Raw genomic sequence first — 27,249 nt, 5'->3', positions numbered from 1 at the left:
GAACATGAACAAACCCCTTCCAAAAACCCTTTAGATTATAGAAATGAATACAACTCAAAGATTTGATGTATGTAAGAGCTTTAGAAGTGGAGATCTTGATTTTGATTTCATTTTCATTATGAGAAATTAACCTTCAAATATATATGCATTCCTAAGTTCATACATCTTAAGAGAGAAAAGAACACACTGCTAATGTTTATGGCGAAACAAAATTTCACAAAAAAAAAAACTGCTTTACATCCCATGCAATACTGACATCCTAGCAGACAAGGCTAATAACTGTTGACTTCCTCAATTAGGGTCACAAGGGTTATCATTACGACACAGCAACTGCCAGTGAGAAAATGTAGGGTAACACCAAATAATGATTATAAAAACACTTTTTTATTCTGCAGTGTATCTCGAATGATTCTGCAACCTTCTAATATATTTCATGTCCCAGTTCTTTTTTTAAACCACGCTTAATCACAGAAATCATTTATAATATATCCTGAATCAAACTTGTGCAGCAGTAGAGAATGTCTGATGGTGCAATACTGTGCTGTGTGTAGCACATCTTTGTTTAAGCTCACTGGACTTCAAGCTGAAGCTGGGAATTGTTCAAAGTCCGAACATGTCATGTTGATTCTGATGAAACTTGATCAAATCTATAATAACTTGAAAAATGACTTAAACTATATCATTACAATACAGTAAAGACTTTAAACAAGTATCTCTCACTACCTTTCCTATGTAATCATATGGATTTCTAACAGCTATCTCCCAACAGTGAGCATAAATGATGAAAACACACATTTATTGAAACTACTTTTATTTCTCGTGCACACAGTTTAAACGGTATTAACAGTCAAAGCTTGAAAAAATGGCTGACAATCAGAACAACACGCGATTTTTTCTGATCATTTCTGAAAGTACAATCTGAAGTATGGCACAATATATTGCTGTGTACAAGCTGTACTCTGCTTTCTTTGTTTTGGTTTTTATCAGTGTAGCAAAAACGACTCATCCGATTTCACCACTACATTAAAATGAATGTTTTTTTTTTGTAATCATCAAAATTACTCATGTGAATTTATTTCACTACTTTATGCACTCGAAAAAAATGATTCTATTCTCATTCAGTTTTATTATTGTGCATATTTTTAAGTACACACCAAACACAAACAGTAAAATCACTTGAGGAAGCAAAAAGTCTCTAAGTGAAACATTTTACAGCTTCTCCACTATTGTTTGCAGCTGAAGTAACTTGTTCAGAAAATGTTCCGACTATAAGAAGAAGCAGAAATAAACGCGGACCTCATCACAGTTCAAATGTAGGAACTCTTTTTCTCAGAATATGTGAAAACCATAAAGGCAAACGTGACACAGTAACACTGATTGTTTCCAAGGCACAGTAACAGCATTTCTTAATATTGATCAATCAAACGTTTTTTGACTTGCCATGGCTGGACACACGGAAGCGCCCGCATCCTTCATAAACCCTGTAACAATTTAAAAAGGGTTGAGTGTCTTATTCAGCACCAGAGATACTAGTAAGGCCACAACAACAGCATCATAAAAGCACATTTCTTGAAACGATCATAAGTTGAATTACACTTTGATATGGCGACGACAGCTAGTGTACGATACTGTCGTGTCAACACTTAAATTCAGAATCATCCCGTTGTACTCAGGGCTTCCAAATGATTGTGATATGGCACTAGGAGACAAATGTGAAGCTCTGACTCAAAACATCCTTCATTCAACACATTTCTACACTAACATTTACAAACAAATAGAGAAGGATGTCTTATTTTACAAAAAATGTAAGTATCCAAAATATACAGCGTTTTATCTGATATTCATTCCCATCATACAGTGAGAGGAATGTGAGCAGTTCAGGACATCTTGGACTGTATATACACAAACACACGCCGCGCTCCGAAGGGGTTTTCAGGTACGGCTACAACGAAGTAGAACGCACATATAGATAAAATAATAATGAGCCAATCAAATGTTACTTTGAGGCTGCAATGAAAGTGAATGATAGTAATACTGGATTGATTTCAAGAGAACACGTGCTGCATGTGTTTCTCCTTTCTCCTGCAGTGACGGTATCAAAGCAGAGGCCCCCTGAGAGTGAGGTATGATATCCCAAGAAACAAAACAATCTGGATCTCATAACCGTGGTCCCAAATCACCCTCCATGCCCTGTTGTGTAGTCAGTCAGTAAAAGCTCAGAGCAAGACAAGAAACAAATGTTGGCAAACAGAGAACGAGGTGAGGCTACGGTATGAAATATAATCATCCCAGCCTCAGGTTATAAAGGGCGGGTTTTCGTTTGTTTAGGACGGACACAGCGTGTGTGTTCTCCATCAGGCCTGCAGCCGGTCGTCAAGAACTTGACGCAATCAGCAACTGATTAAAACCCAACAGTGAGAAGTACTTTAGCCTGTCACACCCAGTATTGAGTCCTAGACCTTAGGCAGTTCTCTATGAGTAAAAATAAGTACAAACGCCACTGTAGGTATCAGACAATGGACTGCAAATAAAGATGGATGACGTGTCGCCCCTTTCTCCCACTATCCAGAAATGAAGCCAAAATATCCTAGATAAGAACAGCGCAGTAGCGATTGGGGGTATAGAGCTGCAGTAGCACATGCTCGACTGATCAGTCAGTCTCAGCTGTCAATCATAATTTTTCAACCAATTTTATAGCATCAAATAGCTAACTTAAACCAAACTTAAGAGAAAAGATTTGCAAAACAAACACCAGTGTGATATGAACGACCTAAAATGACAGAAATGTCACATCCACTAATACGGAGGAGGCAGTGATTTATGACCTACACTGGAGCCACCGCTCAAGAAGCTCTGGCTTGGTTTCTGGGGAGCCGTCATGTCGTCTATCTTTATATAAAGTCTATATATGAGACTATAACTACCTTCTGCCCTCTACCCCCATCCTGCCCTGAAAGTAAAACAAACAGATTTCCAATTATAAAAAGGATTTTGACGTTTTTCCATGGTGGATTGTTTTTCTTTCTCCAGAAACCCCAAACCTCGATTTGTAACTCTGAAGATTGTCGATGTACAAAGCTTCTCTCTAATCATCCCCTCCCTCCTTCTGCTCAGGCTTGTGGGTCGGCTTTCGCTGTCAAACCAATGAAGGTTCCATTTTGGGGATCATCCTTCTCCTTGTCGTTGACCGGAGAGTAGGAGGTGTCCTCTTCAGCAGAGGTCTGTAGTTTTAGATTGAGAATAACAAACCGTATTAGAAAGATCAAGGATGAAAAAAAAGCAACATTAGAAGTCACATCTCACTTGAGCTTTGGAGATAATAAAGAAAAGTCTATGTCCTTGAACAGCTTCATAGAGATGGATAGTCGTCTGTCTGCAGACTGAAACATGGGATTCAAGCTGCACTAAGACACATAACTAATACATCAAGTTAGACAGAAGTTTCAATTAGGCAGAAAATAATAAAGATAAACAAAGCAAAGTAACTTACAGCATATTGAGCCTTGGTAAACACAATGCGCTTAACTTCATTCTGCACAGAGACACACACAGTGACAAATACACATGCACAGGGCCATTAGTGTGTGGTTAAAGCAACTGAACGAGTGACACTTAAATGAACACCTATTGCTTATTAGAAATACAGCCAGTAAAGTGTGAGTCGTTAAAGAGAAATGAGGGGAAGAGGTGTGATACCTTCTGTCTGCGGTCAATGACCAGGAGGACGACGAGGACCAAGAACATGATGACACCCAGGCCCACGATGATGAGTGGGAAGTTGGACACTACCTTGACAATACTCAGTAGCTTGTGTACTCTCGCCGCGGAAGCGTCGTCTATGACCACACTCTGTGTGTTAAAAGACAAATCCACAGATGCATCATTAGGTAGGATAAGATAAGATAAGATAAGATAAGATAAGATAAGACAAGATAAGATAAGATAAGATAAGATAAGATAAGATAAGATAAGATAAGATAAGATAAGATAAGATAAGATAGGACAAAACACAACACGATAAAATAACACAAGACACAACATGATACTATAAATTAAGTCTGGACACCAATAAGATAAGATAAGATCAGAAAAACCTTTACTGATCCCTATAAGAGAAATTTGGTTCTTACAGCAGCCCAACTTCAGAATAAACACAGGTAAAAAAGAACGGAATAAATATGAAATAGTATAGAATAAAATAAAAAATATATAAGCTTAAACGTAATACACTTAGAAACAATTAGAATAACCATACTGTGGTTGTACATTTCTGGCAACCACTGTAGTTTCGTTCTACATACATTTTTTTCGAGACTGTGACCTTTGACCTCTGACCACTGAAATCTAACCAGTTCATCATTGAGTCCAAGTGACAACTTGTCAGAATTTGAAGAGATTCCCCTCAGTAAGACTCATGATATGACAAAAACTGGAATAACACTTTAATATTTTCTGCATAAGAATAGAATAACTAAAGGGAATGTCCCAGCAGTTAGAGGACACACGTGTGTGTGTGTGTTATTAAGTGTATTTGATGTCTCTTACCTCATTGAGGAACATGACAGGGAAGATTGTGTCATTGAAGCCTCTTGTTTTCCTGTTGTGAGGGAAATGAGTTTGACGCCGTCATACATCACACAGCACAGACTCACACACAGAGTTAACAGTGCTCGGCTGGTGTTTGGGTGCATCTACTCACGGGAATCCGGACAATTTTTTGATCAAGATGTTGATCTGTGCTCTCTTGTTTGCACGTACAATCACTCCGGTGGTCTGTGGGAAAATAATAATAAGCATATGAAATAAAACAGGAAACTTAATAAAATGTAGTAGTGGAACAGAATGAGAGAATGCATGTATTTAGTCTATTTGACTGTCAAGCACAGACTGCAAACAAAGATGGACAACGCGTCTTCCTCCCATTTTTCAGAAAAGAAGCCTAAGTATCCATGTCACTGCAACCAACAACCAGGGGGCGATCAAGACACGTTGGCTTCATTTTTGGGGAGCTGTCATGTCGTCCATCTTTACATGTAGTCTTTAGAGTAAAATGAGGATTTTGATGAGAACAATGCAAATGATGTAGTAGTGCTTATATGCCACTAGATGGTGTAGCAGTGCATCTAAATGCAGGAATGTTACTAATCTGAGGTCCTGAGGCCGACCACCTGCGGCCCGCTGACCTTACCGGGTTGAGGTCCAGGAACGTTTGGTGATGCTCTCTCTGTGGGGACATCCCCTTGATGGCAGCCACATATCGTTCCTCTCCAAGGTAGAAGTGGGGGAAGGAGGCAACTACTGGGGCACCTGCGTGAGGAGGAGAGGGAATTCAGAGGAGAAACAATATCACCCTGAGATGAACAAAAAACCAAAGTGACTTTCACGAGCCACAACAAAACTCACGTCGTCGACTTTGACAAATTGCATTCTTCATCCTCTGTGACACTTTTGCCCCGTCTTTAATTGCGGTTTGATGAGACATGAAAAACTAACTGTGACAGGAGGGACGTGAGATGTCTCCTCACGGTACAACTCATCAGTTTGGCTAATTCACATATTAATCAGTGAGACTTCTTTTGTCAACATACATATCACCCCGTAGCACCCAAACAATACTAAGATGATCTCTACTGTTCATCTGGAAAGAGTGATTATATCGTTAAGAATACCAGTCTATAAGAGTTGCTGATTTGTAAAGCAGGGATCATCAGAACCAGTAGAAGTTACTATAATGTGCTTGTCTTGTTCTATCTACTCTAGGGCTGTGGCAATGAACTTCGGATGTCATATATATTGAATATAAAAAAAAAAAAATCCTATTCTAATGCGTATTTTTTCTTTATTCTATAAATTTGGCGTCTTGCCAACTCGGGCTCCGTCGCTGATCTGCTTTGTGTTGTCAACACAGCAAGGGCGGATTCAGAGGCGGGGCCAGGAGGGGCACTGGCCCCAGCTCAAATGTAATTGGCCCCTGTCCTGTCTTTTTTTTTATGTCACTTACAAACAATGCTAACTATCACTATGACAGTGTAAAGTATTTGTGTCTTCTAGGATTTTTGAAGAACACAATGTGTTTGAGTAAGGAACCCCCACCCCGGTCACATCTTCCTACTTTGAACAACGTGGTTTTGTTTACGCTCCTTCTGAGAGAGAGAGAGAGACACACACATACAGAGAGAGAGAGAGGGCGAGAGAGAGAGAGAGAGAGAGAGAGAGAGAGAGAGAGAGAGCAAGAGAGAGAGGAAAAGAGAGCGGCCACGCGAAAAAACCGCACTTCACTGGATGTATGGACATATTCTATGGATATATACATTGCAACTCTTTTGAAAGGTGCACAGTTGATGGTATGATTCACACATCATGTTCACTCTCAATTTTAATAGAACTCCCACAATAGAACTAATAAGAAATGAGATTGGAATGGAGAGAGAAGATTGACAGACTTAATCTACAGTCTCACGGAGAATAAACACTACGGCGGAGCGACTCAAATCCTCCCCTGTCCCTATCTGACACCAAAGGTTTCACGCTTCCTGCTGATCTTATCACTGGAGAGACCTCAAAGAGAATCCCCGGGATAAGATGACGAGATATAAACTGACCTTCATATTGAGGACACGAGCCGGGTGCCTCCAGGTCAGTCTCCCGATGGATATAAACAATGGGCACATAAATGGAACATAACTCCCCGGTCCTGTCACAAAACTAATTAATGACTCCTGTAAACTTTGCTGAGTTCTTTCCACATATTGTCGACCGGAGACAAATTGTATTTCGACACTATTGTCTTGGTCGCGATAAGCAACAGTACGCTCGATGAAGGCATTTTTGGTGAAGTTCCACTTGTGCATATTTTGGACTTCAGTAACTCTGATGGTCTGTGGTCCAGCTTTGTGTGTGTGTGTGTGTGTGTGTGTGTGTGTCAGCAGCGACAGCAGGGTCAGACAGTGGCACAGTTACAAGGTGGTGGGGCTGTTGCTGTTGAAGTGGGGCAGAGGTGAGCGTTTTCCTGCTCCCGTGTTTGGCAACTGACGTTCGACAAAAACATTGGACACCCGGAGTCAACTGAGAGGTTGTTCCTGTAACGACCTTCAAGGTCAACATAGGGCAAACACGCACATGTGCACATATTTGTACTGCCGTACTTAACAGCGCCATTAATCACTGTGTTTATTCCTAAACACATGAAAGCCGCACTAAATCTTCCTCACTCTTTAGATCCACCATGTTTGTCTTGACCTTTACAGGTCGGCACTGGGACTTTATTTTTGAGTGAAAGTTTACCAGTGCCTGCGCCTCTTTTTAACCCAATTAACTCATGAATACTTATCTGAACCGCAGCCTTTGTTTTCCGCTCGTTTCATTACGCCATGAAAATCAGCTCGCACGCACTAATGCACCACGTCTGTTCTAATCACCGTCAACAATCTTTTCACGCTGCTCTGCAATGAGCAGTTTGCACTTGTCGATTTGTCCTCAGATTCAAAACAAAACAGTTATTCAACACCAGAAAATGAGACGTTTCAAGTTTCTCTTAATACCCAAACAAAGTAAAAAGGTCCTACAAAGGTAGTAAAATACATTAAAAAAAACAATTAATCAGTATTTTAAGTACAATTAGAAAACATGTTCAAAGCGCTGGTACTGTTCTATGAGAGGGAACCTGAGGACAACTGCGAGCCACTGAGACAATGCCTGGTCATATACCAGGCCAGAATCAGGTGACAGGGCTTACCGCCCCCTCAGCTACCAGGCCAGTCATGGTCAGATGGTGCCAGAGGTGTGGAGAGAGCTGTGTCACATGGGTCACTCAAGGAGTATTAGCAGCCATGGTGAAAGCAGGAGAGAAAGACTAAAGGAGGACTTGTAAGAACTACTGTGTCGCAGGTTATCGGTTAAAAATCAAAAATATAAAAAGGAAGGAACAACAATTATCAAGGATCTTAAGGAGCTTTCAAAGTTAAGTTCTGTTTTACAGAAAAAAGGTCAAAATGAGAGTGTGTGGTCTTGTGTAGGATGCATGAGATAAGGGAGAGAAGGGAATAGATAAATCCTGAGTTGTGTCAACAGGGACTGTGTGTGGAAGTGCGATAGAGAGAAAAATATTTTTGTAGAAGCTGAAATTTACCGTTCCGACAGGGGCTGACTTTAAGGAGGCCCGTTCCCAGGCACTCCTTAGGGGTGACGCAGAAACCCTCATTGGCCGGGTTCTCCTCCTTGCTGGCCAACACAGAACTCGGTGGCGTGAAGCGGTACGCCGGGATTCCCTTCACCTCCACTTCTTTTTCCATCTCCATGTAGATCGACCTGGAGACAGTTCAACAGTTAAAGATTAATTCCACTGTTTTACATGCTTTTTATAGTCCTGCAAGAACTCTGGTTACATGGACACCAATAATCCGACCATTGACCTTATTCTGAAGAAGACACTATTCTGATTATAATGTTTCGCTGAGTTGCTAATGGAATGTTCCATTCACTCTCTGAATTGAAAAACATTGAACACTCTATAAAGGAAGACGTTATTATTATTATTATTATTAGAATTATGTTGAAATATGTGTCTTTTTGTTAATGATTTCATAATAATTAGCTAAATTTCGCTTCCTAAAATGAACTTCCCTGTTGTAAATAGTTTAACCTCCGCACTTTTTTATTGATACAAATTGTGAATCACAAGAAAGTGAACTTTTGAACAAAGCCCAGCTTCTCTGTTAACACTCAAGACGTGTGACTGACTTTCAAAAGAGAAAAATGGATGATTTGTTCGGACTTCACCTTTATGCTGAAATCATGTTTGGGGGGGGGGGGTTCTAAACTCTAAAATACCTAATTAATAATGTGGGTTGATTTTGAACTTTCCTTTTGTACTAGGAGTGGGAATACAATTTTTTTTTTTTTTTGTGTATTTGCTGTGTTTTTACAGCTTCCAACAGAGTCCCATTACTGTGAGCTGTGTGCTGGGTATCTGCTGCTCTGTCCTGTCAAGAGAATCCCGACGGTTCTCAGCGAGAACAAAGGGGCCTATACAGCGTCTGCCAACTGGCGGGGAGGACTCAGCTCTTGGCTAACGCAGCCCACCAATTGTGCAACAATACTGTAAAGACCTTTCCCTTGACCTTCGCTGGAGAAGCCAAGTCAAAAGACTGATGTGTCTCTTCACCAGAGCAGGACTGAGGGCCTCTGCCTTGTGCTGCCGGGCATGAGAGACGTACAATGTCAGGTAATGTCAGAAAAACAAAAACATGCTTTTTCTGGGACGTAAATCACTTCAGTGTGTGGGGGCCAAGATTCCGAACAGCTCAGCAGATCAGACAGGTGCAAGGGGGCAGGGGAGAGATGTAAAAATGTACATGCAGTATAGTAATATCTACAGTTGTAAAGTTCGCATTATAGCAGAAGCACATTGGTCTTTGTGGAAATTTTATGGATAAAACCTCGTTTTTTGTTGGGCGCTTTATTGTTTGTTTTGTTACATTAGTTTATTGTCTTTGCAATTAACGTTTTAAGCCACTATAACTGTAATTTCGACGCATTACAAAGCGCTTATTTTCCAAAAACAAGGGTTTCTGTGTACCTGTGTATATCATGTGAAACAGAGCATTTGGAAATCGATGACGTCACCGCTTACTTTGCATGTGCCCAGTGTGTCTCTGTGAAATGAGCACAATGGCGGCTGTATGCCAGTTTCTCTACATTTGTTTGGCAATGTAAGGTATAATCAAAAGATTGCAGCTGAATAAATAGCGTTCTTCTCTAATGTTTGCAATTGATGTAGGCTTTATCGCTCCCTACTGGCCCGACTTGCTCATTTGAACGATTTTAATTTTTTTTTTTTTTTTGTGACCCCACCTGGATGGAGATATTAAGTAAATTGAAGGTTGGGTGAACTCAGATTCTGTTTTAAAACAGAGGGGAAATGTCTGTTTTAAACGATATATGTACTACTGTGAACAACGCCTGAGTCGGTGCTGTTTGTTTTGACTTTCTCTTTTTTGAATGACAGAATTAAAACCTTGCTTCTGTTTTATTGCTCTATTTCCTTCTGTGAAACCTAGTCAATCAGGCGCCCTTTAAATTTGAATTTGAAAACCACATTTGAAAAAGATCTCGCCTACACGAAAAAGATTCACATGTGGCAAAAGCTATAAGAGCGAAGACACCTGTCTGCAATAAGTCAAAAAGCTTGAGGTTTGTGTCTCAGCTGTCTGTAACATGGTCACAGACGGAAATTCTTCTCGCACCTTATGTGTCAGATCAGTGCCAGATGTCATCAAGCTAAACACATGTTTCAACGCTGCTCTTACAGGGACGGAAAATCCCAGTGTCGAGGTGTGTGTGTCAGAGGTGAGCACACATGACTCCGTTGAACTCTTCAGATAATGGTGAAAAGTACAGGAACCAGGGAAGCTGCCTTCTGCCTTTAGTCCAGTAACACCGACAACAGTGATGAAGCCACCAGGCGATGGAGAACTAGGTGAAAGAGTTCAGCAAGCATGTGGGAGAGGGGTTTTTGACACGCGTCCAATCCGAGTCAAAGGCTAAAACCAGTCCAATGGATTCTTTCCATGCTAAAAAATAAAAGGTTAAGATGTCGACACGGAGCTATTTTATTTAGGTCAAGGTTCATTTCTAAAATAGAAGCTCTCATCATCAGAAGAAATACCAATAAAGCCTGCCCACTTATTTCGAAATACAGCATAACCCAAAGGAAATATTCATCAGTTATAGTTGCCATTTGAGTCACATTCTCTTTAACCTTTCAGCTTCCGTTAAAGATATCCTTACGACCCACTTTAAATCTAAATGTCCTCATGAGTATTGGAGCTAAACCTCGGTGGGAAAAGTCCTTTTGAGAAGTTAAATTCCACTTTTGGACAACTGGGCGGATGCATTCAGGCCACTTCACAAGAAAAACATGACGGAAATAGTTTGTTACAGCTGCTCGAGGACAGAGTCTTCTCCTGCTTCTCTTTCCCCCGTAATGCACTTGTTGGCAACCGTTAACATTTTTTAAACTCTTAACTGCCACTTTCCTCATTCTGTCAGCCTTTCCGTTCTGTGTGTACTGGCAATTTTCCATCTTTTAATAAGACCTTATAATATAGGCAGCAAAGCGTCGGTTAGGAAACACAAGTCACCTGTGGAGCTGTTTGTAAGTGAGCAGAATGTTATGATTAGAATCCCTGGGATCCAAAGCCTTTGAACATACCATACCAGATATGAAACCCCGCCCCCCCGCTCTGTTGGGGACAGTCCAACATTTGTTTAGTTTAGGTCATGTACCAGATATAGCAATCACTTCAGAACTTATGACCACACCATCAGGTGATTACACCTCAGGTAACATTTTATGTATGGGCCAAGAGGTCACAGCAGGACAAACACAATGCAAGTGGAAACACTAGAGCCCGATCAATGGCCAATATGAGATTTAACCAGAGCTACTTATATTGTTTATATTTGTTAATATGCACCGATATCTAATATAAACTTTTATTTTACAGACAAAATATATAAAATGTGTCAGCTGTTGGAAATATTGTCATTATGTTGTTTTCTCCACAAGAAAGTGTAGTATATTATTATCATTATTTCTGTTTACCATGATCAATTAAAAAAAATACAAAGATGTGATTTCATGTTTTTAACGAAATAAACGTTTATTTTCTTAGTTCAATATCTATGCATTTTTTTTCGATATATTTGGTTGTAGTTGTGTTTTCTTTTTTTATTTATAGATATTTATCTTCAAGTTTATGGCTAAGCTGGAAAATATCATGGATAAATTACATTTCCCTGTCAAATAACTGGCCAATTTTTAACAATGCATCAAATCCCCCAAAAATCCATACAGTCTATGGGCAGGCAACTTATATTAATGGATAATCCTCCTGAATTGCAGATTTTTTGTAGGTTATGACTTACTATTTTCAATGTCTCAGCTTGCCTACTATCATTTGCTAATTAGTACAAAACAGCACAGTTATTCTGACGGGATTCAGTCGTAAATCAAAGTATTGGAAAAACGTTTAATTCAGGTTTGCTGGTGGCGCTAGGGGAAAAGTCCAAGGATCAACAAAGTCATTGAGATGTATCCACTGCACATCATGGACATCTGAACCAGATTTCACGAACCAAAGTGGCAGCCCGGCCGACTGACCAACCAATAGGGCCATTCCTTGACTCTACTGTATATCGCTCGAGTGGCTAGGAATAGTTTAGGCTTATTACTTTGACCTGAATGTCTTCAATGTTGAAGTGAGCCCAGATGAGACACTGTGGTGCTGAGGTGTACCTGCAGAGGTCTGGGGTGAAGATGTAAATACGTTCATTCTTCTCCAGCAGGGGATGGAAAGCACTTCCATCAGAACCGTTGATGCTGTTGCTGTCGTCAGTCTTCCAGAACTTCAGCTGGCTGCAGAACAACATTGTGTCACAAACGTGAGCGTCTCATGTCTTTTTTAAAAGTTGTATCAGGAGAATTTTTATGCAGTTAAAAAAAGCATCGAGTTGACACAGAGTATCTCTCTATGGGCACTGGGGAAATGCTTCTGAGAAATCTACGCTGCCTGTAAAGCGACAACGTTTTTTTTTTTATCAGGGTAAAAGTAAAACTCCCTCTTATCAACCCCATCTTGATAACAGCAAATTACAATGTTCTGCTGATTGAAGATTTATTTATCTCAAAGCTGTTTCCCAGGAGTAGGGAAGAGAATTGCTGCAGGGGAACGGAAGCCGTGGGAACTGAGACAACAAAACGGGCTCGCAAGGGTCACTTTAAAAGACATTATTAAGGCATTCCAAGTACTAGGATGTCCTGTGTTCTGTGCTACCAGCCCACACAAACAACAAACTCGGCTGTAGCTGGCAAAAAGCAGCAGATTTGAGAAAGGTTCAAACCCAAAGGTTACCCAGTGAAGTATCGTCAGCGTGTTTGTTTGACGGTGCGACAGTTCTACCTTTGGCCTTTCCACGTTTGGACCCGGCCATAATCCATGTAGTTCTGCTCCCCGGTGTGGTAGACAAACTCCCCGTCGTTACTCCCGTTTTTCTAGATAGATCCGAACATTTAAGACATTAAAAAAAACATACATTCATCTTCGTTTTTCCGTAAAGAAGAAAATGACCAAAAAATGGAGCTGGGGTTGATCAGCGGTTATTGTTTGTGTCGGTGCACATGCCTTGTACATGAGGCCAAAGACCTTCCCCACTTCAGGTGCGCTGGCGCTGACGCGGACCAGCAGGGGATCTTCGTAGCCCCACAGCAGCTCATCCACGGTGCGGGTGGTGAAGAAGCCAGATCGAACAGCATTCATCATGACGTTCGCCATGGACGCTTTCCAGAAACTCACCGACGCTTTGGTCATCACGGCCTAGAGGCAGGAAAACGGAGCAGAGTGGTGCAGGAGACGTTAATGCAGGGCGACGTGGGATTGAGGAAACAAAATGCAGTAAATCATGCACGTCGTAAGAGAAAACACACTCCACTTTCCCCCACTTGGACGTGCACTTTCCTCTGTTTGTTTAAGTTTCACGACTCACCCACGCCGGGATGTTGACAGTGGTGATGTTATCCACAGCTGGATCCCCAACCGACCTCTCCCGCAGGAACACAAAGCTCTTGGTATTGTACGCAGACACCCTCGTGCCGTTCTCCACCATGCTCACATTGTCCTTGTACCTGTACTCCCTGTGCAAACACAACAAGACATCAGATTCATTATGTTTTTTTTTCGAATTGCTCCTGTCACAGAGCAGTTAAAAGGAATTTAGGTTAATATCACAGCCGTCATTAGGTTTAACTGAGCAGCAGCAACTTTCATTTCTCTAAGCTGCTGATAATACTGAGCTAAAGGCAAAAGCTCCCGAATGCCACCCAACTCCAGACAGGAGTAGTAGACCTGATGATCACACTGCTGCAACCAATCAGGCTTTAGACGGAGTTAAGCCCGTCTACCTCCATAATATATGGACACAGAAATACCTATGTAAAAATATGTAAATAATTCAAAAATAAATATAAGTAGAAATACCATATGTAATATTAACAAACGAAAAAATGAATGTAGATACATTAATCAACTAATAAAAGTAGAAAGAAATCGATACATGTAAAAAAATCAGTTTTGGTCAAAAATATATATAACATTTATATAAAAAAAATAGATGATGTGTACATATATCCGCAACCTATTTATATGTTTTTTTTGGGGGGGTTTTCTCTTCCACCATGGCCCTGAAGGTGGGGGTCCGGGGTGACTGTACTACTTAAGTGTGTCTGTTTTTGTTATTTGTTCTGTAACCTCAAAACCTATAAATAAAGTATCTGGGGAAAGGATTCACATGACAGACAGAGCAGGATGTGGGAAACATACCATAGACACACAGCTGTCTGCTCGGGTAGGGACCGAACAGAACACAAGAGCTGAAGCAAAAGAAGCAGCAGCTGAGGATGAGGAGGCTTTATGGCTTGTTGCAGATGTGAACCAAAGCAGAAGACATGAGAGAATATATATAAAACAGCTACACGGGTTGATCTGGGAACATGTGCTGGTGAAATTATGCAAACCCATTTCTTTTTTTTACTTATCTTTGAGGCCTTATATTTATATTACAGTGATCCCCAAGGAACCAGTGGAATTGGTGGCTGACCTGCGAAGACCATCACCTCCCACCCATGCAACCACTGATATTTGACGATGTGTTATAGATTTTGAAACGGCCAAACTTCACTAGAGACACGCATGTGAGCCGGTGAGACTTCTGCGTGTGCACTGGTGAGCACTCGTGTCCTACCTGTATGTGTAGGGTCCGACCTGGGTGACCTCTGGCTGGGCCCCCTTCAGGAACTCATCCACATTGGTCACGTTGAAGAAGAAGAACTCCATGTAGACCGGAGGGGGAGGGGTTTTCCAGGAATCAAACACACGGCTGCCCTCAACCAAAATAAGCTCCTGTTAAAACGTAAAGAGAAAAACGATGCCCTTTTAATTCAGCTGCATTAACAGGAATTTACTCGTGTTTTCATCTGTTTGTTTGGTGGTTTGTCGGTTTATTTAAAAGAAAACACAACCAATTTCCATTTAATTTTGTGGCGGGGTGGGGCATCACTCAAGGAAGAACCCATTCACCTTTTGATGATGGTTTACCAGAGAATACTTCATGGATATTGATGAAAGATAGGGGACTGATACTTATTTATCCACAACCTGGAGCTGGATAAGCAGCAGAGGATCAATGAATGGATGGGAAGATAAAAAAGCAGTTTAAATCCATTTAAGGTCATTCAAGGATTTTTGCATCAGGTCACTAACAATGACCTTTGAAAAGAAAAGTTGATTAATTTTTTAGGTTGGAACTGACTTTTGCATTTGTCAAGTCTTCCTCTCGCACTGTCACTATTAAGCGATGGTGTGTCACGAAGGTGCAGAAAACTTGGCAAACAGCTAACACGTGTTTTGAGTTTGGAGTCTCCACAGTCTGTTCCGAGTAAAAACAAGCCATGGAACAAAAACATCCTTAGGGGGGGGGGGGGGTCACGGAGGGAAGAGGCTGCCTGAGATTAAGACAAGCGCATTGGCTGCACACATGAATGGTATTAGGGGGAGACCCTTTCACAGTGGCATTGTCAGTGGTTGCTACTGACAATGGGCTACATTGGAGGGAGGGGGGGCACCGACAGATCATGTGATGTGGAGAGCTGCGTGCCCACTGGCTGCTCGGGACCGCGACCCCAATCATCTGAGCCACATTCCTCAGCACCGGGCGTTATGAGGCCCCGATAGTGAAGCGCAGGCTGAAACTTATAATATCCTGCTTCATTACACGTTATGTCTCCACAGATATCCCCGCCTCCGGTCAACGACGCCCTGATTCAACCACAGGGATCTTTCGAGACTCTGGAAAACAGGGAGTGAGAGACGCAAGATTGGGGCAAGATTATTGGTGTGAGCAACAAGACACATGAGGAGGAAATCTGGCTTTGGCCTAATTGTGTCAGATTTGTGTTAAAGTTGAAAGCGAGACTTCGACATGAAACAATCCCCTGAGAGACAGCCAACCAATGAGGGCCATCAGTTCGGGGCGCCGGACCCCTCCTCCTCCTCCGGGTTCCCTCATACTTATTCAGAGACACAAGTTTAACTGAGTAGTCAAGGACAATAAAGCTGTCACCTTGGATAGAGGAAGGGACAGCGTGGTCTTTCTATGTCATCCTTTTTAGGCTTCGGCCTGCCATGGCAAACCGCCCAGCACGCTGCACGGAACCCCGCGTGGAAAACAGGAACACAGAAACCCTCTCATCTCAGCGTTTACACCACTCCCCACACGAAAACACAAGTAGCAGGTGAATAAACAAATACAATGTGCTACCTCTTTGATGTGGAGACGGGCTAACACATAGGCGTGAATAACACTGGCAACAGCAAGAGGCTATTCTTCAAATCCTCCGGTCGTGGTGCACAGGCTTTGCATTCTCGAAACGGGCTGGTCTCAATAACAACAGTTTGGGCCAGAATGAAAAAATCATTGGCGATTGAATGAAATTACAAAGATAATTGAATGCGATGAAAAATAGGACAGACATTCGCGGTCAGATGAGGATGACACAAATGAACTTGATCACAATGTGTTTACTTGCTCATCACTAATTGTTCGCACGGCAACAACGATGAAGATAGTTAGCATAACACCTGCTAAACATCGGCATCTTAGCATTGAAATTGTCAACACGTTAGCAAGCTGCAATGAGCATTTAGCTTAAAGCAAAATTTGGCACAAAGCATTATTTCTCTTTGTAAGAATTTGATCTTTCACCATGTCTAAATGACCCAGAGCTTCTTTTGGTGTAATATGTTCTGCAAAAATCGTTTTCATAATTGTGGCTGCCAATCCAGACACTTTCCCAATAAACCAAGCAGTGTGAAAGAGATCCTTCAAACTGATGCAACCGGGTTAAGGCAGTAACTTGATACGGCTGTAATATATATACAAAATGGACTTTGACAATATCACGTAATAAATACTCTTGAGAGGCGGAAACTACTTTCACAAATCTGTGCTTGGGACCTAGATCCAGTTTCCCTGACCCTGTAGATTTAAACTATGTGGAAACAGTAGAGCTCATTCCTCGCCAAGGCCCATCCGTCATCTTAAATTCGATCAAGCTGCACCAAATTTCACACACTTCATAGATATCATGAATTATTTCCTGTGAAATTCATGAAAATATCCTCTTACAATTTGAAGAAAGTGTAAAAAATTACTGGTCTGGATCCAGCACAAGATGTAATGGGTTCTTTCCCGATATATAACTATAAACATGCCTGATTTATTCATCAAGATCCATTTATTATATCCTGGGAAATCAGTGAAAGTTACAAACACATTGTCTCAACGTTAAAGAAAGAAATAAAAAAGTTTCCTGCATCCGCACTAAAATGTTATGTTTCCCCCCTGACACAAACCACATCCTCTCGTGGTAATCCGTCCAGCTAGATTTGCAAAATCCTACTAAATAACAAACAAACGCACAAAAACATAACCTATGTAATTAGCAAGAAGGAATAATGAACCTGAAGAATTTGTTAACTATCTCGTGTTATAAGCACTTACTAGTTGGTGACTGGAGAGCCTCGTGTAAACCTGATAACATGGTCCTATGTGTCTGTCAAAGTATAAACTGCAATAATGATCAAATCAACCACACGTCTTGGTTACATGCATAATAAAACGACTGTTTGTATATGTTGCTGCATGTACTGCTGCCTGCCACTGCATGAACTTCAACAGCATGACATGTTAAAAAAGGTGAAGGTCGTGACATCAGCAGCATTTTAACACATGTCGGGGGATCTTACGCTAGTCCAGATGGTTTCTTCATTAAGCTGCCAGATTCAGATTATTACATTAGAAAGGTGAACAAAATAAAAACATTTTTAGAATTAAAAGAAGGTTTTCTCTTTTCCTTAAACATCTCTATAAAGTCAGGTTTTCTTAAAGTCGCTTTGTTCTCAGCATTACGACCAACTCCCCGACCAGGAAGACCTTGAGAATACGTTTCCTGACCTCTAAAGTCAATACGCCTCTGATAAAAGCCATTTGATAAATGCTAAGCCGGTTTGATAGGAAAATAAGGATGAAGGTGTGCCATATGATAATATTGAATACGGGCCAACAATGCATTTTTTTCCTCTGTTATCAAAGTTAACTGAGCCTTCTGGGAACGATTTGAACTTCCCTATCTAAAATACTGGAAATCCAGGAAACTTCTGGATTGAAATTTACAATGATTAGTTTTGAAATAGTAATAACAATAATAAGCTTCACCTATATAGCACCTTTCAAACCTCAGTTACAAGGGGCTTTACAAGTTGAAATAAATAATGCAGGTCAATGAATAGGAAACAGTTAAAATAAAACAATTAGAATCACTGTTAATGAGAAACAATACAAAGTGAACAGAAGGGTCCATTGCATGTTTATTGATGCAACAAACGTTCATTGATTCCTGCACCTCTGGAGGAACTGAGAGCTGCATGATAAAACTGAGCGGGCCCAATGAGAAAAGAGTGAGACCTGCAAGAGAGCGCTCATGTTAACAAATTCAAATGTCCGTTCACCAGGTTAAAATCAGTGATGAAGTCACCAGCAGAGCAGAAGGCCACAACTGCATCAAATTCACCCTCGTGTCATCAACCACTTATCAGCAAAAAGCTCTTTAATTTCTTTCAGTTTTACATCCTTGTGGTGTGTTAGAAATGTCTTGAACACGCCCACTCGTTTTCCTGTTGTGTTCTCAAATGCACTCTCACTCAAATATTTCTTTGCTTTCAGATACCACTGAAATAACCCTATGTTCCAGGAATTTCCCCCAGTAAAATGTCCAGACTTCAGTGCGTGTCTGAAAGCAGCTAAGGTGAGGCTTTGTGAATCCTGCCATATCCTGACTTAATTCAAACTGCATCTTTGATGCATGACGTTACAGGGACGTAGTCAAAAACTCCCCATGAGTTCAGGAACTCAGTATTTTTCTCGTGAGTTGCTGATTTGCTCTCAGCAGCCGACTCAGCAGCTTTTTCCTTTGACATGTGGTAAAAAATACCAACCAATACCAAAACAAGCAATTCAGACCCAGCCCTTCGCTTATTCTTAGCTGTGGAATATGCCTATGAACCAACTCATGTTATAATGACAAGTAGTGAGGGCAGAAGCTCACATCACTGGCTCATCAGGAGTCCTGGATCTACCGTCTGCTGGGAACAGAGGAAGTGTTTCAACACAAGGTCACGCATTGTGTCGAAAGATGCACTGTTTCTAAATGGGTTAGCAAAGTGTGAGAAAGAGAAAGTCTGGCTGCACAGTGCGGGTCACTGAACCCTTGACCTTTCCTCCTCCATCCGAGAGAGGTTGAGCTACTTGCAGGAGCAACACACTGTCAAGTTCAATGAGAAATCCCAACACACAGTTGCAGAGCTACAAGATAGTTAATTATAATAAACTGACAAGTTTGTTTTGCTGCTGCAATTCATCAACCCGATTAGTATGTTCCCACAAATAATCAACTTTTTTTTGTATTTTTTGGTCAAATCAGTTCAGTTATTTGTGAAAGGAAAATAGCTAAATGGCTGTGTTTTCTGATTCTACAGGGTAGAGCGCTCGTCAGCAATTGGATCCCAGTCTTCCTCATCTGCGTACTGAAGTGTCCTTAGGCAAGATCCTGAACCCCTAATTTCCCTTCATAGAAAAAAAAGTGCTTTGAGTGGTAATAAAGACTAGACAAACGATATATAAATACAAACCATTTACAATTAGAAGATTTTCTTACTTCCTTTGTCTTATATATTCATTACGAGTTGATTACTCTTAGATTTAGTTGAGCACAACAAGACGTCATCTGCAGCTCCACAAAGCCAGAGGCATGTTTTCCTAAATCTTCACCGTCTAAACGTAAAGACTTTAACCGGCTGACTGATCAATAGTGAAGATTTCCGGTGAGATCCAACGTCCTAGTGAGTGTTAGAGGTTGGCACTAGTACAGCCACACACCTCCAGCTTAACCTAGTTATTTGCAAACAGTACACGGTGTATCTGGGTGAGGTGCAACCTTTTCGTGTCAACGTCTGATAAGGCAACATATGTAAATACTACGTAATATGCAATGCTTGGCTTTCCAGGTGGATTTGAGAAGAACCTGTTTGACAACTCACTTTCTAGAGAATAGCTGTAACTCCTCGGCACAAAAATCAACATGTAAACAGATTATTAAAGTTCATAAATACAGGATTGATGGGCTATTGTAGAAGCCTCATAGGCGACTGACTTTGCTGGTAATGGCTTATTAACATGTATAATTGGCAAAACCTGAGTTATGTGTCAGGTTGAGCCAATTATGTGTTAGTCACAACCTGACTAACACATAATTGATCGACCTCAAATTTTATAACTAGATTTTTGGGGCCATATCGACCAGTCCTATGGAATATGGGCCAAGTGTCACTGGAGTTCCCCAACCTGCTTTTAAAATATGATTATGACCTGTATCTTATATTTCAATGAGTGATAATGATTGTTTATATCTGCTTACTGTTATTTGTAATCCTGTAAAGTGTCTTCGAGCATTGTTGTAAGTGTTATCCGAACAAAATGTATTCCATTTTCAACCTGGTAACTCAAATCCTGTTTGTTGACGAGAGATAAACTAGTTATCAGCGTTAATAACCCTATACATTACAGCCTATGAAGCTTTTATGAATGGTGCCTTATCAGAAAGTTGAGCCATACTTTAGTTTTTTTTCATTGGTTGAAGACATTTTAAGATGCAATACTTGTTTTAAGCTTTGTTGTTTAAAAGAGTCATTGGAAAGGAACCCATCGGAAGAGCGGATGCATGAGAGCAGTCACACGTGCTGCCCCCTGCACACGTCACGAAGACACGAAGGTGAACTTTATCTGTCTGTCTGTCTGTCTGTTTGTTTGTTTGTTTACCTTCTTGAGTCGGTTGTGCATCAACGTGCGGAAAGTCTGCAACACAAACAGACCGATGCCCGTGATCAGCAGACCTGCGCAGATGGTCCCCACCGCGTAGATCGCGCAGGACCTCCGTGTCATGGCTGCAGGTGCTGCACGAGACCCTCAGAGGACGGAGGAGGACTTGTCTTCAGTCCTCAGACGCCGATTCGAGAAAGCTGCAAGTGAACAGCTCTGCTCTTGGTTTATTTCCCCGCTGCTGCTCTTTAGTTGAAATAAAGTTTTTGTCCAGTGTTGTCCGAGGAGCAGCTTTAAAAGAAAAGTGCCGATGGGAGTTGTTTGAGTAGCTCCCGAGTCGCGCACGGCTGCGTGTGTTTACTCTCGGTTATTAAATGAAGTCGTGCACCACGCGGTCCCTACTCTCCGTCTCGAATGGTGACCCCTGGGAGCGCGTGAACGGTACATATACTAGAGCCGCGCTATTTGTAGCGGTCCTACAGACGCACCCTCCCGCCGAGCGAGGGTAGCGCTGATTGGTCCACACCAGTGTGCTGAGGGAGTGATGGGGTGGGGGCTGGGGGTAGGCTGGGTCACTCATGTGGGGAGTTATTATGGGATATTAAGGCGCCTGCAGGAGCAACTTTTTGTGAGAGCAAAACTTCATGGCTCTGCACCTGGGACCATGGTCTGGTGCAACGAGAGGATTTTTTTGAGAAGATAAGAGAAAGAAGTTCGTATGAGGTCAAGCATGGGGGGGGGCAAGGCAAGGAAGCAGTGGGGGTCGAGTCGAGAGTGCTCTGTCTCACAGTTGATGTGTCATCAGATGCTGCTAAATGTGTGACAAATGTGACTTCACATTGAAGAACTCCAAATACCAATTACATTTACTCAAGTACTGCACTCAAGACAGGCTCATGTGCAGTGTTTCCATTGTTTGCTACTTTATACTGAACATCAGAAAAACTACAGGATACCTTAAAAGCTTGTAAAATATAAAATATTGGTAAGAGTTTCTCTTTGCATTGTTTCTGAGGTGCAAGGAGCCTTTAAAACTGCTTTCTTGAAGACAATAGATCAGGCGGCTTAATACCAATGGTGGCCACTTTGACTCAGTGTGACAGCCTGATCTTGTGTGTAATAAGTTAACAGGAAGTCAAGTCATAATGCTGCAGGCATTGGCTTCATTGGAAGAGAATATTTCATCAGGGTCAACCTGTGACTATGAGTCCTGTCAGCTGTATACTGTGGGACTTCTGCTTTTGCTGGTGAGCAGAATGTATAAAGGTCAAACCACACAACCCTGAGGTGAATCAGTGAAACAACGCAACACATCAGACATGGTGTCATCAACCCTGACACACTGGGACTGCCCACAGTCAACAACCATCAGGATAAGTTCACATTGCTGCAGGTTCCATCTTAAAATGTGACCATCACTTCCCGTGGCAACACTGACCATGGCAAAATCAAACCAAATTACCACTTCCTCTTTGTGGTACTGCTGATCCGAGGGAGGGGCTTCCCTAAGCCCTTTTCAGTTGATATCGCAAATCAGTTATGATACAACAGTACAAAATATAAATACATTCATTATTGATTTATTCCAGTTTTTGGTCTCAACCAACTTCTTAGGTAATTCTCTCTGGGACTTAAAAACCTAAATACACCACTCGTTGCATCTATCTGCTGTTTGGTGCTCAGCAGGTGGTGTAGAGTGGACAAGGCAAAACCAAGGTACAATATTTATAATCATTATGACTTCCACTTTTACTCCACTACATTTGAAAGAAAAAAGATATACTTTTACTCCGTTACGTCGACATTGGACACCTAGTTACTCATTACAAATTCAAATCTGAGTATGAGTCCAATACTATTTGAACCTCAGCATCTGGGGTTCAACAATTTTAAATGTATACACCATATCTATATGTTTTGTTGTATATATATATATATATATATATATATATATATATATATAAAGCCTGGAGAGAACCATTTTGGAATATTTTGTTTGTGTGTAGGCCTACTATGAAAACTTTTTATAGGGGCTACTTTAAGACTTTGACTGAAGTCATATATCATATCATACTTTTACTCAAGTATGTCTTTCAAGTACTTTATACACCACTGGTGTTTTGTCTATTAGCCACAGTGCAAATAACTCAACTCATACACGACAAAACACAGACAAAATATAGGCTACCTACTGACCATAACTTCAAAGAATAACAACTGAAGAAAAATAATCAAGAGCTCTTTTCATCTGCTGTCCTAATTTTCTTTTATAAATAGGCTATAGGAAATATGCCTATTGTCTCATGATTTCCCCCCGCAATTTGCATTGTGTAGGCGTCTTTAGCCTAAAACAGCTGTGTGTAAACACCACACTTATGTTAAACATAACAGGAAAATGTAATCACTTCCAGTTGCCATTGTGCGAGGAAACAATGACTGATGTAATAGGATATGTACGTACAGTTTAACCACCTCCAAATGACAGGCTCAAGTCACTGGAAAGTCGTGTTTGTAGTGGGTCTTTGTTGGATTCAATGAGTCTGACCATTTCTCTGGTAATATACACTTCACTCTGCTCTTGTGGAAAGTGATGTTGTGCAACCAGAGCAGGCCATAGCCTTTTTGGGGGCCTAAGCAGAATTAGACTTGGGGCCCCAACCGCCTTGGTACAGCCAATATTATTGACATTGTAAATGCTTGATCCTTCACACACTAACACACCCATTGTCAATTTTATGAGTTGTAGCTGTGTTGTTTATACCAATGCCCAAATCAGCCTTTTATTACTTTAATGGTTCAGGCGATTACTCTCGCTCTGCCATCAGTCATAAATAAAGATGAAGTAGATGAACAAATAAAATTTACCTAAATAAGGTGTTTAGTGAAAGCAATGAACCTGTGGAGTCATTTGAATTTGTGTTCAGGGCACGACCATAATAATAATGGTATAACCCAGGATATTTTCAGTAGTTAACACAGTTACAGATGTTCCTTATAATGCATCGCCTCAAGCTATTAGTAGTTACGTAGCTTCCTAAAGCCCCTTGAATGCATCACCTGCAAACTATCTGCAGGAGCTGCACACAGTAACACACTGAAGAACTAGTGGCTACAACGTGCACAGAATAACTGACTGTAGTTGTACAGTGCGTATTTACTTATCGTTACAGTGCACATGCATGAGCATGAACGTGAGTCCTGTGCAGATATACTGAGTGGGTGTGGTGCCTACATCTGTTTATCATATGTTTCTGCAGAATTTTGAGTGGAAATAAAAAACCACCATGCACCCACCATCGAGTTATTAGTTATCTTGTTAGTTTAGTTGGATCAGTCCCCTTTTTTGTTTGTTTACTGCCGCAAATTGATTTGACTATTCTGTTAAATAAGGATAGAAAATAAATGTGGCAAAAACATACAAAATATATCAAAAGAAAGAGAAAGCACTGTGTATACCCAGCTCAGTCATTTTCTCCTGAAGTCGCTGTAGGTCCATCCATGCACATACTGCAGGTTGTTGTGCTCTCTCATTTATTACCCCTCATTGTGTCTGACCTGATGAGCTGTGTACACACAGGCGTTCTGGCCGTGGTTCTCAGTTAATTTAAGACCACAGCGAAGTTAAGTATTCGGGTCTAATGCCAAGGTAAGAATAGCTCACACTCATGTCAAGGAAAAGGTGTTTATGACACAGGCCTTTCTTATGTACACATTAGCAGCTGTTAGGTCAAACACTACTGTATACAGATATCTTCCGGGATTGTGCAGTATAACTTAGGAAAACTTTCCAATGAGTTGGCTGGCTAATTTTTATTTTCATCTTTGAGATAGGTGTGTTCTGTTTTGTAAACCTTTTGTGAAATTTGAGGTGGAGGTCTTTGCTTGATTGATCTTTGAGAGTCATACAAGATACATGGGGGGGGGGGGGGGGGGGGCTCCCTGGAGCAATGCTGCATGGCGTTGTCAACAAACAAAACGTTCCTTAGTCGGATGCGGCGCCACCATGCGTGGTAGAAGACAACAATTTTGAATCATGCTACTGTTTGCACGATATGTCAGACCACGATAATACTGCCACTACTGTTACCAATCATTCTCATGTGACTAATACTCCACTGCTTCACTACAATATTAAGAGCTGTGCTCATCCTTATAAAACAATCGAGGTTGTACGGGATCTGAGAACAATCTGTCAGAAAAAGCTGTGCAGGAAAAGCTGAATGGTTGCTACTGAAGACATTTGTCCTCTTCTCACACATCATCATGGGCACTTCTTATGGTGTCGAGACTGTGAGAGAACATCTGTAGTGTGAACGTCAAAATAACCCTTCGAAAAGAGCTTGGCGGGCTCATCCCTTTTTAAGTGTCTTCAGAACGAGCCACGCAGCTCCCTGCCCATTATCTACCATCGACAGTCTCCTGAAGTTGGAAACAGGAAGCTTTCCAAGGTATGAGAAGTTTATTTCAACATGTTTATCTATCCAACAACCTTTTTGCATGGAGTTGATATGTAGCACTTTGAGACATTTTAAATGATGAAATAACCACAATAAACGTCACAGGGATATCTGTATTTGAACATTTTAAATCTATCTTCGAAAGGTGAAGCCATATTTGCTCTTCTATTGTGGTAAATGCAAGTCTAATCGACACACACGCAGTCGTGTCTTATACCTTGAGGTTATACATGATATTACTTTGATGTCATGTGGGAAAGTTACATATCCGACATCACCCCTGTTCCACTCTGAGGCCCCGATCGTCTTGGTACAGGATGTATCATGTCCTTTTCCACGGCCGGTATGTCTATCACACTTCCTAATGTTTTGCCACGCACTGTAAGGAGACAGGATAGGAAACATTGGAGCGGACTACTACTGCACCACACCCACCACAGACAAAGGTGACCCTTGTTACTATTGTTAGACCCTTTAATAACGAATTTGAGGAAAATAGGGGAAACACGTTAATAATTACTTTTACTTTTTAAATATAAATCTCTATTACATTGAATATTTGGTTATGTACCAAAACATATTCAGCATCTGAATTTTTTTTTTCTTGAGATGACCTTTGTCTCAACTTGGCCAAGCTGATAGCAGAACACATCTGGTCCCATTGTTACAAGCTGTCTGCATTTCCAATTAAGTATGTTCTAGGGCCGCTTTATTTACTTTGTGGATAAACAATTGTTTTGTTTAAAACAATAACTTAGCGACATTCTCATCTGCTGATTTAATAGTATATCTAATAATAGCCATCACAGCACCGACAATATTAATATGGTATTGTGTCGTTAGTCAGCTTGGCTGTCTGTACAGAAATATCAACAAACATTAAATAAACAACAACCAAAAATGTCCCAAAAAATAAATAGTCCAGTAGTTGTCTTATAAACGTTCTTTTCTTAATAAGCCCTTTCGATACAAAACAAGTCTGGTGAGATCTGGCTGTTGCTCAATCAATATGTCCAAGATCATCATTGTGCAAAAGTAACACTCTGTTACTGTACTTAAGTCGATTTTTCAGGTATCTGTACTTTTACTTGAGTATTTATATTCCTGACGACTTTTTACTTTTACTCCGGACATTTGAACACAAATATCTGTACTTTCTACTCCTTACATTCTCAAATCTGGCTCGTTACTTGTTTCAACCTCGACAGATGAAGACACGACGTAAAAGACGTTATAACAACAGGTTGAAGGGGAAGTGAACCGCGGAGAGAAGGCGTCGAGTGAGCGGACAGTTTGTGATACAGAGAAGAATAACAGCAGCGACATGGATGAAGAAAGGGACACAGGAAACATTGCTGACAACGACGGAACAGATTCGGAGAAGCAAGACATTTCCCCATCGTCAGGGCAGGGACTTAAGGGACTTAATCAAAACAGTTCAGTCTTTATTATTCTGTCTGGAATTTGGCTTGCAGCAAAACTAGACTTTGTACATTGATTTTTTCTTTCTTTCTCTGTACCAGCACTGTGCAGGTTGTAAACACAAGAGGAAAGCAGTCCTATTTTGTGTGGCCTATAAAAAACTGTGTTCGTTTTGCCGAGTTATCAAAATATAAGTCACACAATTATCTGTACTTCTACTTAAGAAAAGAATGTGAGAATGTAAGCCACCTCTGAGTTTAAAACGTAATTAGGTTGCAAGAAAAAGATCACACATGTCTGTATCTGTGTTTGAGGGGCAGATTTCTTATGTAAACCCCTTAGATATGAAAGGAAATCAACGACAAAAAATTAGTGAAAATAT

At 40.9% G+C, this 27,249-nt stretch overlaps 1 protein-coding gene and 1 long non-coding RNA gene across 3 annotated transcripts; one reads left to right on the top strand and one right to left on the bottom strand.

The window, feature by feature from the left end:
- Positions 1–794: 794 nt before the first annotated feature.
- On the bottom strand, positions 795–21,479 carry LOC128424511 (lysosome membrane protein 2). 2 transcript variants are annotated; one of them, XM_053410705.1, is made up of 13 exons: positions 20,989–21,479; positions 14,800–14,957; positions 13,546–13,693; positions 13,185–13,376; positions 12,963–13,054; positions 12,299–12,418; positions 8,129–8,307; positions 5,189–5,307; positions 4,700–4,773; positions 4,546–4,597; positions 3,697–3,849; positions 3,491–3,532; positions 795–3,221 (listed from the first exon to the last, which is right to left on the bottom strand). In XM_053410705.1, the coding sequence occupies exons 1-13, from the start codon at positions 21,109–21,111 to the stop codon at positions 3,111–3,113; spliced, it is 1,563 nt and encodes a 520-aa protein (XP_053266680.1). In that variant the 5' UTR covers positions 21,112–21,479; the 3' UTR covers positions 795–3,110. The 2 variants fall into 2 exon arrangements, with proteins under 2 accessions (XP_053266680.1, XP_053266681.1); XM_053410706.1 differs by lacking the exon at positions 3,491–3,532 and having other exon boundaries at positions 20,989–21,478.
- Positions 21,480–24,937: 3,458 nt separating this feature from the next.
- On the top strand, positions 24,938–27,039 carry LOC128425176 (uncharacterized). Its single transcript, XR_008333098.1, has 2 exons — positions 24,938–25,436; positions 26,654–27,039. It is a non-coding gene; the product is annotated as an uncharacterized LOC128425176 (long non-coding RNA).
- Positions 27,040–27,249: the final 210 nt, after the last annotated feature.

This window comes from Pleuronectes platessa, chromosome 19 (genome assembly GCF_947347685.1).
Source record: "Pleuronectes platessa chromosome 19, fPlePla1.1, whole genome shotgun sequence".
NCBI classification, from domain to species: Eukaryota; Metazoa; Chordata; class Actinopteri; order Pleuronectiformes; family Pleuronectidae; genus Pleuronectes; species Pleuronectes platessa.
Note: the sequence above shows the minus strand (reverse complement) of the source record. Positions and strands in the feature narration are given on the sequence as shown.

Coding starts and splice junctions, on each gene's coding strand:
- LOC128424511 (XM_053410705.1), bottom strand. CDS start 21,111: ATGACACGGAGGTCCTGCGCGATCTACGCGGTGGGGACCATCTGCGCA. Junction 8,308..12,298: donor TTCACCCCAGACCTCTGCAG/GTACACCTCAGC, acceptor AACTGTCTCCAG/GTCGATCTACATGGAGATGG. Junction 3,533..3,696: donor TCATTGACCGCAGACAGAAG/GTATCACACCTC, acceptor GTCTCTGTGCAG/AATGAAGTTAAGCGCATTGT.